Source organism: Falco cherrug, chromosome 6 (genome assembly GCF_023634085.1).
Source record: "Falco cherrug isolate bFalChe1 chromosome 6, bFalChe1.pri, whole genome shotgun sequence".
Taxonomy (NCBI): domain Eukaryota; kingdom Metazoa; phylum Chordata; class Aves; order Falconiformes; family Falconidae; genus Falco; species Falco cherrug.
In genome coordinates this window covers 74471886-74484215 of record NC_073702.1, presented here as the reverse complement: position 1 = coordinate 74484215, position 12330 = coordinate 74471886, and the positions used below count along the sequence as shown (strand labels likewise).

The following is a 12330-nucleotide window of genomic DNA, read 5'->3' as shown; positions in this document are numbered from 1 at the left end:
CGTACTGTACAGCACTTACGCTTCAGACTTGTTAACAGATTTTTATCTGTCCGTTATGGAACATGATCGTTATGAAGAGATGTCTGTCTTTCTGCTGGTCTTTTGGTTTACCAAATATAATCAAACTGTTCCAGTTGAGGGATAAAATAATGTTGTTCACAGTAAGTTGCTCTTGTAACAAAATTCTAGCACAAACAGTGTTTGCCGTTTTTGTCTTCAGAATGATTGAGGAGAGTGGGAAGAGGAGGAGGACAATGGCAGAGAAGAGACAGCTGTTCATGGAAATGAGTAAGTAAGAAATTTGAAGACATAATGTCATTTATTCTTTACTGAGAGCTTCACGTTGATAGTTTTACCAGATCATCTGCATCTCGTTTCCACAAGACTATTGCCTCATCTAGTGAAAAGCATCCTGGGTGCTTCTGGGTGCTGGTCAGGAGGAGAACACAAGAGATGAGTCGCAGCTGCCTGAAAGGTCATTCACTGCTAGGTTTTGTGAAGCTCCTTTTTTAAGGAACATTCACATTTCTCATATATGGCAATATCTAAAGTAAGTTTGTGGGAAAACTTGAAATAAATAATTACAACAGACAGGTCCTTAACCTTAAAAAAATAAAAATATTGCACCACAATGCTAGTGTGACTCAGAAGAGAAACAGTTTGAGATGCTTGGGGGGTGGTTGTGTTGGTTTTGGGTTGTTTTTATTTTTTTACAGGACCATTCTCTGAAAGAGAGGCTGTAATTGTTACTAGAAATCAAATGCCTGTCCAGAGATAATATAATGTAAAGGAATGAGACTTAGCCTTTTAAAAAAAGATAGGTGCAGTTAGAAGTAAAAGACTGTATGTTTCCTTGGCATCATGTTATTTTACTTTCCTGTGGGAAGGCAGGACTGAATGAAGTTCCTATGTTAGTCAAGTGTGTCCTGTAATTAGTTACAGGCTGGTGACGGTCTTTCTTAAAACAATACTATATTCGTGCTATTTTGTTGAAGGAATTCCAGATTAACATTCTTATGGCAGTTACAGGTGTCCCATAACTTCAGGAACAGTTTTATTCCTGGCTAATTTATATCTGCTTCCTTTCATGTGACACCAGTCTTAGTATTTCTCCCCATCTTTCCAACTTGTTTTGTGTTTGAGTTTATAGTCTTGTCCCTTTTTGGCTTGTTCAGCATCTAGCACAAACTAACTCCTGCAGCCTCCCTGATGTATAGCTCATCTCCTGGTCTTCTCTGCCTCTATTCAGCTTTACTTGAGCAAAGGTCACTGAATTGTGCATGATATCCTGGGTGAAATCTCATTAGAACCTTTTGAAATGACAAACGTACTTCTCCAGTAGCAATGCTTTGACTGGTGCATCAGAGTATATTACATTTGCCTTGTCACTTTAAAGTGTTACAGTCATCTTGTGATCATTTAGTACAGACGTCTTGCTAGTTCTTAGCTTTGGCTAATTTGTTGAAAATATTCAGAACTTTTATTGTCTTTAGGCAAGGTGTCTCTTCTTGCAGCTGTGGTTCTTGCTGTTCATTATCAGTGAAAGTGCTGGTGTACAGACGTTCTAACTGCCTTGCTCTGTAAGGCTCTTCAGCATATCAGTATGAGAAATCTTAAGGTCTTAAGCTTCACCTCCCCTGTGTTAGAATGTTTCCCTATAAAGTGGACACACAAATGGTTTCCTTTCTAGGTGAGCTTCATATGCAGGGTAGATGTGTGATGTGTAAAATCGATGCTTTCCGCGACCATTTGTTGTTGATCAACATGCAGATTTGCTGAAGTGTTTAGGTAACTGCTCGGGTGAGATGAGAGTAGACCTTGGCATTCACCCACGCTGGGTGTGCTACCCAGTGATGTGGGGGTGTTGCGTTAGTAGTGCTTACGGAGCTGTCGGACAGGCAAGAATTCAGTGTAAGCTGTTCTTGATTTCTCTGAACTGCAGTATACGTACAGAGTTTATCTTATGGAAGGGTATAAAGAAGATGGAGCCAGACTTTTCTCAGCTCAGTGGCAGGATACAAGGTAGCAGGCCCAAACTGAAACGCAACAAATTCCATCTCATTGCGAGAAAAAACAGTTTTACTGTGAGGGTGGTTGGTGGTTGAGCACTGGGAGAGGTTGCCGGCTGAAGTTGTGGAGTCTCCATCCTTGAAGATACTCAAAATCAACTGAATACAGTCAGGCAAGTTGCTGTGGCAGGCCCTGTTGGAGCAGGGAGGGGACTAGGTGATCTCCAGCAGTGCCTTCCAGCCTCATCCATTCCATGATTGAGGGATAGAGATTGTCTCGAAAACACGTCCCACTTTATCTTCTGATAGTTTAAAAGAATGGCCTTGTTTAATACAAAAGCTTTAATGTGACACAGGAAGATGAGAACAGAAGATGGATGACTTTTCCTTTTTGTTTCTGTTTCTACGTGTAGCTGTTAAATGACCTTTTATGTATATGTAAATATTTTCTGTATAAATTGGTATACATATATTTTATACAGTCAGAGCATTTTGTGAAGACTCACGGTTTGTGGAAGTGTGCTCTCTGGTGTGAAAGATAGAAGTATGCACCCTAATTGAGAGTTTTGAAAGAATACTGCGTAGAAAATATGAAGTGAGCTATTTTGTTGTAGCCTTGGATCTGAATACTCCAGCCTATGTTTACCTAGGCAAGTACTTTCCTGAAGTATCGGAGACTAGTTTTCTAAAGATGACGCTGTGAAATAATCCACTGAAATTTATAGCGCCATACTATAAAGCAGAAGAACGCTCCTCAGGTGCTGGCTAGTCTAGTGTCACTCTGAAGTAAGCCGTCATGGGGAGCCTTGAATTGGGAAGTGGGTCACCCCCCTCACTGATCTTCTGAGCACCTTTTTACCTTCAAGCCTACATCAGTGATGGAGAGAGATAATCCTTGTATGTCACTTTCAAGACACAGTACATGCATCTGCTTGTTCTTAAGAGATCTTTTGGCATTGTATTTGCGAAATTGTGATGAAATATCTAAAAGCCAAGAAGACTTTCTTAAATTTGCAGCTGTGAGTCAGTGGATGCCTACACAAAGGTAATTCAAATGAGGTATTTGCAAGTCGGTTTCTGAATTCAGAACATAGGAGGGAATAAGTTACCGTCTTTGAGCAAGACCCCCTGATACAGCAACCTGATACTTTATTTAGGAGGATGTGGGCTTGGGTTTTTGTTTTTAAGTATCTTTGAGAAGTCTGGATTCTGCAAGTCACAGTTGTGCCCGTTTCTCAGTTCTTTACTCATCTAGGCTCTGGCTTTTGAGAGAAGTATGAAAGACTGCGGCAGAGCCTGCTTTTGTGCGTTCCTGTGAGAAAACAAGAGTTGCAGGAGCCATGTGCATCTGTGCTGTTGCTCATGTGCAACTGGATTGTTTCAGGCTACACCTTAGAACTATATTGATTTTAGGACATAGCTGCTAATGCTGTTGAACTGTGAGCCATTTAAATGGCATTGTGGTTTAAGATTAATGGGATTTTCAAGACTTGACTTGTTGGCTGCTTCCAAATGATCAGTACTGGACTTCAGTATCATTTATCATCCCCACATCATTTATGCTCTCGTTTGGTCAGTATAGGAGGTACGCAGGTCTGTTTGGTAGAGGGTTAATACAACTTTCTGAAATTGCTCAGGTTTGTAATGTTCAGAGTAATTGCTGGAACTAGTAGATGTACAGGCTAGTGATAGATAATGGCATTCAAATATTTCCTGATGTGGGATTGTTTGACGGTATAACACACATCTTGAAGTGGGAGGTTGTTGGTGAAGATTATTTTTTTTATTATTTTTTATGTTTTTGTGCTTTTTCTTCTGCTTCTTACTGATTTGGATCTATTTGGGAGACCAAAAGCATGCTCCTGAAGGGGCTGTGGTGCAGAAGGTGGTAGCAGTACTAACCCCACCTTTTCTTTGTCTCTTATCTTTTGTGTACGTGTCTTCCAACATCAGCACAGTCCTCTTCCTTACCCACTCACCACTTAATTCTTGCTTCCTTGTAAGGTACTCGTACAAGTCTCAAACTTAGGTCAGTTTATAATACACTGCTGAAAATCACTTTACCATGACATACGTAATGAAAATCTTTGTCACGTTTGTATGACAAAGATGATGTATGTGAAGAAACACTCAAACCATTTTTAAGTAAATCTCTCAGGGGTAAGCTGAATGTTATAGAGGAAAGAAAAACACAAATTTTTCTTTATTCATAGGAGCACAGAATTTTGATGTCATCAGACTTTCAACGTATCGAACAGCCTGTAAGCTGCGGTTTGTACAAAAAAGATGTAATCGTAAGTTATAATTACTCTTTATCTTCAAGAACTTCTCATGCATGATTGTTTCAAATATTCTACCCATGTCAATTTTAAGTACAGTGAGAGTAAGCAAGCATTTTATCAGAAAATGGTAGTTGTTACTTAAACTAAACAGAGATTACATATATAATTAAAAAGAGGCAGCGATCTTTGTCCAATACTGTAGAATATCTTCAGTTTTGTTCTTTGTTTCAAAAATTTAAAATATATGGGCCAGCTGGACATATTTCAGTTGCCCTCAGTGTCAGATGCAGGCATCTCAAGCTATTTGAGCTCCTGTTCCATCAGGGCATACTGCAAACCACCTGACAGCCAGGCAGAGGTATGACTTTGGTGATGCATAATACAGTCACTAGTGTGAAAGTGTCTGGATCTGACTGTGGTGGCATATGTGAAATGTAGCAACCATAAAGAATCCTTCAGGTTCATACCATGCTAGTCAGTGTAAGTTTTCTCATTCTCTTTCATGGTCCTTTAACCCTTGGAGAGCTCACCAAAGAAAGACTAATCCAAGGGAGAATAAGTGATGCTACTTTGCATTCTGCTACCGTTGCGTCAGGCGCAGCAGAAAGCGAAACACTGATGTATGCTGGAATAGGTCCCTCCTTCCAGTGAAGTGGAATTACTGTGTGTCTCATGTGGAAGAGGACAGGAGAACAGCTGAGGAGTCCTGCAGAGGACTTGCGTGCCTGCATGCTGCAAATTGTAGCTCCTCTGTAGCACTGTAGCTGACCACAGGATGCATGTGTGTCTCGTAGGGCTGTTGGGCCAGTCCGCACAGTGCCTTTCATTTGATGGATGGCTTACAACTTCTTCATTCCTATGGAAAAGTGTTGGTTCTTGTCTTTGAGTCATGCTTTTGAATTCAAAAGCTCTGTTAATCAGCAGAGAGAGGTATTAAAAAGTGCTGATTATAGTACAGTGCACACTTTGGACCCAGTTCACTGATGCCATGCATATGCCTTGAGTAACCTTTGCCATATGTGTATGTGTAGATGAGGCTGTGCGTTTATGATCTTTGTCTGGACCACAGGGTGATCCAGGGGCATGTGCTTGGCGTGACTAGGTAGCTTGGCTTTCGTTATTGTGTGGTTTTTATGTAAGAAATATGAAGATGAGTTTTATGTAAGAAACATTGAAGGTCACACTCTTACTTCAGACCCTTTTTTATAGGTTATGGAAGATAACAAAAGATGTGAAGTTAGCAAATAAGTCTGTCCTTTGTAACTGTTGGATCATGTTCAGTTTGGACTGATGGATTACTGTTGATCCTTAGGTGCCTTCTCCCACTATCATGCATACCTTTCAAGCTCTGAAATATTTAAAAACATAAATAATGTGGTTCTGCAGATCACTTACTGTGGTTTTGGGAAACTTTTTCTCTATGTTGTTAAGACTTCTTAGATATGCCCTAAGATACAGCAGGGTAATTTAAGGAAACTCTTTGGAATTCTAGACCTGTGTTTACAAAGTATTATGCTCTGGATTTGGCAACTGGATCAACTGGATCCCGTCATAGTTTAACTGGAACATCAAGTTCCTCCTTCAGTACTGAACTACTAGTCAGCATGAGGATGTTCAAAATTATTATAACCAGTTTGTAGTGGATTTAGAATATGGCTGATGCCTTTCTCGAATAAAAATACCTAACTCTGCTAAAACGCACTGCATGATGATGGAAGATAACTTTTCTCCTTTATGAAGTTTTTCTGCCTGAGCACCCAGATGTTGAAGGGTGGAATAAAAGGCACACAAGATGTCTGGGCTCTACTCTGTTACTTTAAACCAGCTGACACAAACTATAAGTATGAATTTCAAGAGTCTGACTCTCACTTTGACTACAAATAAGTAACTGTTCATTCAAAAATAAAAGCTAACCTAGCGTTCAGAAACGGTACCATAAAAGTAAGCTTGCATGCGTTACAGAATAGAAGTTAATTTTTTTTCCTTTATTTTTAGTTCATCTTGTTGATATCTGGAATATGATTGAAGCCTTCCGAGATAATGGCCTTAACACTTTGGATCATAACACAGAGATCAACGTGTCTCGACTAGAAACAATCATTTCATCCATCTACTACCAGCTAAACAAACGCCTTCCTTCTACTCACCAAATCAGTGTAGAGCAATCCATCAGCCTCCTCCTCAACTTCATGATAGCAGCATATGACAGGCTAGTAACTCCTCTAGTTGTATTCTTAAACTAATTTTCTCTTTTAGTTAGATGAATGCAGCCAACAACTGCATGAGTCTCTGGCAAACTGTCCGCATGCTATTTCTCAAGTTCAAGAAATTGTGTGTTGCACATACACACACATGTATTTAATATCATAGTTGTGCCTGCAGAGATTGACATTGTCACAGCAGCAATACTTTGCTTTAAAAATTGCTTTCTTAAGAAAGATGAGTTAGTGCCTTCTGGAACTTGCAGACTGCTGTGAGCTGAACTGAAGATAAACTGTGTTCTGCAGACTGTGATAGAACATTGTTAACCTCATTGTGGTATAGCACTGTGTTAACAAGTGAAAGTGTGTTATTGAATCTTGATCAACAAGACCATTTTATAATGCTACCTTGTTTTAACAGTCAGCTTGCATCCCATTCTAACATGCTGTGACCCCATAAAGGCTAATTCTCATTTCTTTGCCGGAAAAAAAACTTGATTTCTCCTTCAGGGTACTGTCTAGGCATTTCCTGGTGTCCTGTTTTATAAGTTTCTTTTGCAGCCTCTTTCTTCAGGGTTTGGTCTGCTAATCTTCTTGAGTAGTTGTGTCTGGATTCTCTGAGTAGCAACTGCAGATCTTTCACTGATGTTTACTATTCCTTGCTTTTTGTCTTATTTTTCTCACAGTCAGCTATTATTTCAGTCTTGTCTTTCTTCGGCTTTTGCCCTTTGTCCTAGCAGTAGAGAACTGCTTGTGGCCAGGATGCTGTCACAGAGGCTGAGGAGTTTTACCAAAGACAATCTGCAGCACTGAATATGCCAAATAGTTGGTCTGTTTGTAATGTCCAGGCTTTGATCCTTTCCCAATGTGACTACTTCTTATTGTCACCAAACTGAAGCCAGGTTTTCCCCCTCCAAAAAGTCTGTCTCGCTAAGGGCAGTTGAAAACAACACAAAGCTCAGAGCAGGCAGACTGCTATGAAAACGGAATCAAATGTGTATTTTTCTGATTTGGTATTAGTTGAGACATGTTGTCAGGGTTAGCTGATGGGTTTAGTTATTTTGAGACAGAAAATAAAGAATTTTAAACCAGAAATGGTCACATTTTGGGGAGCTGGCTCAAAAGATTGAGGCTTTATTTAGAGGTATGTTTTTTTTCCCCCACTGCCCCCAACCCTACAAGTCCTGCCTCATCTGGAACCCAAGCAGCACCCTTGATCCCAGCACAGTACAACAGTTTCTCCTTAGGCTCCTCTGCCTGGCACATGGGATTGAGACAGAAGCTGGGATGCTGGGCTGCATCGTGCAGTGGGAGAACCAAGCATAAGAGGAGAGGCAGGGCTGAGGCTCCCTCTCCAGGAGTTCGTCAACATGGCAGACGTTTATTTTCTAGGAAGAAAACCCGTACACATCTGTGCTGGAATTGCAACACTGGGGTAGCTGTGTGGTTGCTTGAATGCACATAGTGCAGTAGGTTCTTACAACATGGTGCTGGTGGTAAACATCACAAAGTCGTTAGCATTCCACCAAACAGGTACAGGAATCAAATATTTGACTAGCATCTTCTCCATGGAAATACTTAAGCTAAAGCTTAAGTAACTATGAAGGACGCTTACAATGAATGCTTCAGTGGGATTCAACACTGATCATGGTGCAGAAGCGATGGGTCGTACTGCATCAGTGGTGAGTAGTGAGGAGCAATGCCTGTGGTATGACATTCTTTGCTCCTTTTTCCCTCAGAGCTTTGTATGGGTGTTTGACAGTTTAATCCTGGTCAGTTTTTCCCAGTAGCCTCTCATGACTTTCCAAAGTCCCTGGCCCGTTACTGGCATCCCAGAGGAACAGCTCATTGCCTGCCCCATCCTGCTGTTTCAGAGCAGTCAGGTTTTTGCTTCGTTGTTTCTAGAAATCTCATTTAATTTGACAGTGGGTTTAGTTGCTCCAACTTTTTTTTTTTTTAGTTGTAAGTATCAAACCACACTGTATCTGGTAATAAAGCAGCCTGCAGTGAGGGAGAGGATGAGCACAAACAAGTTGAGCAGCCTGGGCTGGTGGCAGGTGTCCCTGCCCATGGCAGGGGGTTGAAACCAGATGATCTTTAAGGTCCCTCCCAACCCAAACCATTCTATCGGGAAGTGAGTTGGCAAGCAAAGTGTGATGTGATTAGGAGGAACCTCATAATCGGCAGAGCTGGTAAGGGCTTACTTCAAGCATATGCATATACGTAAGGAAATGCAGCATCACACAGAAAGCTCTCGTGCCTCTTCTGGGAAATCAGGATGACTGGGTGCCTCTCTGAGGTGGCTGTGTGCTCTTGCTTGCAGCATGGGAAACAAACGAGAGGAGTGAGAGGTCTGATTCCCCTACAGAGGACGAGGTGGGAGAGCTGACACAACTGGAGTGCTGCAGCGGGTTCTTCGGGAGGGACAGATGAGGAGGGGGAGTTGCCCTTTACATGAGAGAGCAGCTGAAGTGGATGGAGCTCTGCCTGGGGATGGATGATGAGCCAGCTGGGAGTCTGAGTCAGGATCAGTGGGCAGACTGACATGGACATTGTTGCTGTGGACATCTGCTACACACTGCCTGGTGAGGAAGGCATAGAGGATGAGGCTTTCTTCAGGCAAATGGAACGAGCCTCATGTACGCAGCCCCAGTCTTTTTAAACAAGCATCCTAGTTCTAGTTCCGCTCCTGAGAATTCCTGATGGTTACAGGAGTTTCAAAATCACATTGAAAGTTTTGCCCTTTTTCCTTTTGTCATGCAATTCATCAGATTGAATAGCATTGGTACAAAAATAGATTTTGGCAAGTTGCTTAATAACTACACCTCTGCCAGATTGCAGGGGGAGGAGGTTTGGGGTTTCTTTTGTTTTGTTTTTTCTGTTTGATTAATAAACAGAACATCAACAGAAGCAGACCTAATATCTGAAGGCACCATAGGATACCTGTGCAAGGAGGAGACATTGATGGCTTTAGTCACTTGTTTTTTCTGGAAATTAATTCAAACCTGAACTCTTCTTTTGAGAGGGGAAAAAAAGAATGCCTATTAAAAAGAAAAGAGGGAGAAGAGCTGAGACTATAACTTAAGGAGATATGAATTAGCTGGTAAGATTTGCTCAGGAAAAAGTGGAGGTCAAGGCCTGAAGAGGATGAACTTTTCAGACAGCCAATTTCAGATATAGTAAAGTTTTTTTGGTTTTTTTTTTTTACACATGGGGTGCCAACTTACTTCTTTGAGAAAGCTGTTTAAGAGAAAAGTCAGCAACAAAATAGGATAGCTGAGATCTTTACCTTGTTGTGATATTTTATAGCCTTTATATTGCTTGAAATAAATATCTAATGTGTTTAGTTTTCTCCCTTTAGTTTCTTCGAACAGTGGTTAAAAGGGTACTGGATATCATCAAAGTGATGGCGTTTGAATGACCGTTCCTCTTCACAGATCTTCCTGCTGCTGTAGCTCTAGGAGAGATGGCCTCTCTTCTGTAGAGGGAATATCTGAAAGATACTCTCAGTCTGTATTTGAGAAATAGCATATTATATTTCAGGTTCTTCTCAGCCTAAGAAAGGTTGAGAGCCGTTACCTCGCTGTGGAGTGTGAAATGTTACCAGAAGATGATATTTGCATATTAACTGAGTGTGAAGGGGGTGGGGGGGTGGGGGGGAAGTTATTTGGTTACTTCCTGATGTCTCCATCTGGTTGCTTGTTTGTCATTGACATTAGACCTTGTCACTACTTCAATACCATCGGCCAATATTTACTTCAAATAATTCTACTCTTGACGTTTCCCAAGTGCTAGTCATCTGAGTGCAAAGGTTAAATATGTATCTTGCTTCCACTGAGAAGTATTCTACAGTTTTTCTAGAACTCTTCCAACACACATCATGTATTTTCCCCATCATTGTTTTCCATGATAGCACAAATTATCTGTCCAATGCATTTAATTATGGTTACTCAAACTTATTTTAATTCTTGTTCTGCTTTTACATGTGACTAACTTTCTTGGTGGCTTATCAGTCTCTACCACTGTTGCTGTTTATAGTTAAGGATAATGACTCAGTATGTGTCTGTTTGGCGATAAGTTGCTCAGAATTCCAACAGCTTTTACTCACGTTTACACACATTTCTTTTGCCTTACACACCAGTAAACCCATGTTCAACTGACTTCATGGTAACAGTGGGTTTACACTGAGATCACCACATTGTGGCTTGCTTAATATCATGTATTGGAGGCTGTCTGACTCCTGTCTTTATTACTGTGAAAAACAGAAATTCAGGAGCCAGGGAGGTGGGCTGCGTGCCTTCTGGGCCAGCACTAAGCTGGGAGAAACTGTTACTGGTGTTAATTGTGCTGTGCTTTAACCCAGCAAGCCGCCTTCTCTGTTTCTGGTGACTTAATTCCTTCATAATTTCATCCTTATCTTTCTTTCTGGTAACAGGAGTAATACCCGTAGCTGTTTCTACATATTATATCATGCTGAATAGGCTTTTTTATACTTTCCGTAGAGACAAATATATTTTCTCTTGCCGATACTAGAAAATTATTCCCAAAATCTACCATCTGGTCTCATAGCCCAGCAGCTTTACTAACTTAAATTAGAATAAAACATCGTTCACATTATTCGTGTTTTGTGTTGTATATTCAGGTACAGCTTCTCCATTAGCTGTCAATTACTTACACATTTCATTCTAAAAATAGTATTTGAACATCAGTTTAAATCAAGGAGTAAAAATCTAAAGCAACTAAGAAAGGAAAAAGGGAGATGTTTTACAGTGAACAAATGTATTTGAACGGAAAAAATTAAAACATTACTTTTTTAATAGGACAGCTATAGGATGAACAAGACAAAAGATAGTCTCTTTATCTGCATTTTTCGTAATTCTGCAAGAAAATTTGATTTGTGATTAGACACTTGTTAAATCTTCCAGTATATTAAAAATGCTAATGTTATCACTGTTTAATGTTATATTCCATAGTTTTGGCAGATCGTAGTAGTTAATGGAGGACACTTATGCATATCCTTCCTATTATAGGCCTCAGTATGTTTGTTACTTACCATTCTATGTAGTAATTACTTGCCATGTGATTTCTTTATTTTTTTTTCCCCACAGTGAGGGCCATGGGAAGTTGACGGTATTTTCAGTGAAAGCCATGTTAGCAACAATGTGTGGCGGTAAAATACTGGACAAACTAAGATGTAAGTATTCTTCAAGCAGACCATTTCATGAAATATTTTGTTTCCATTATTGGCCATATTTGTTTGATTGTATTAAGTTCTGAAAGCTAACTTTTTCACTTACTCAGCGATCTTCATACTCAAATGGAGCTTGCTATCTTAATGTTTTTGTTACACATGCCATCTGCTGGCCATAAAATATATGGAGTTTGTTCCTGAGTATACTTGAAAAGCATAGTTGTTTATTTTGAAATACTTTAAATGTAAAACTTCAGGTTTGATTTTTATAATAGTAATGTCAAATTTGTTGCCATTTCCCCTGTTTTGAGGCTGTTGGGGGGGGGCTTCTGTATATCTTCTTCATCTGCGATGCTCTGTGCATCTTTTCATTCTGCAATTCCAGCTTCTCAGTTCTTATTTTTTAACTTTTAAAATATTATTATTCTCTTTTCATCAATCTTACTTCCTTATTTTCTTGTTTCCACAAGCCTTCTGCTGTATCAGTAGAGAATCAGTGATATCCATAAAAATTGTTTTGGTCCTTTAGTAATAATTCTTGTTCTTCTTTCTTAGTGGCAAGGTGTACTGTTGTTTTGGGTGTTTTTTTCTTTTCATTTCCACCCTGAAGACTTGGAAAATTAATCTTGCTGTCAGTGCCAGATTTC

The 12330-nt window shown here is 40.1% G+C and overlaps 1 protein-coding gene across 19 annotated transcripts in view; it reads left to right on the top strand.

The window, feature by feature from the left end:
• Window positions 1-12330, top strand: part of DTNB (dystrobrevin beta) — a 214930-nt gene that overhangs the window by 17582 nt on the left and 185018 nt on the right. For 14 of the 19 annotated variants that reach the window (XR_008732692.1, XR_008732691.1, XM_055713175.1 and 11 more), the window contains 4 exons: window positions 221-288; window positions 4223-4303; window positions 6287-6500; window positions 11601-11686. Coding sequence is in view for 17 of the 19 variants with exons in the window: in XM_055713175.1 (XP_055569150.1) it covers window positions 222-288; window positions 4223-4303; window positions 6287-6500; window positions 11601-11686 (448 nt within the window). In the remaining 2 variants the exon portion in view is untranslated. Of the gene's footprint in view, window positions 1-220; window positions 289-4222; window positions 4304-6286; window positions 6501-11600; window positions 11687-12330 lie in introns of those variants that run through there. The other 5 variants (XM_055713184.1, XM_055713181.1, XM_055713177.1 and 2 more) reach the window with 4 other exon arrangements.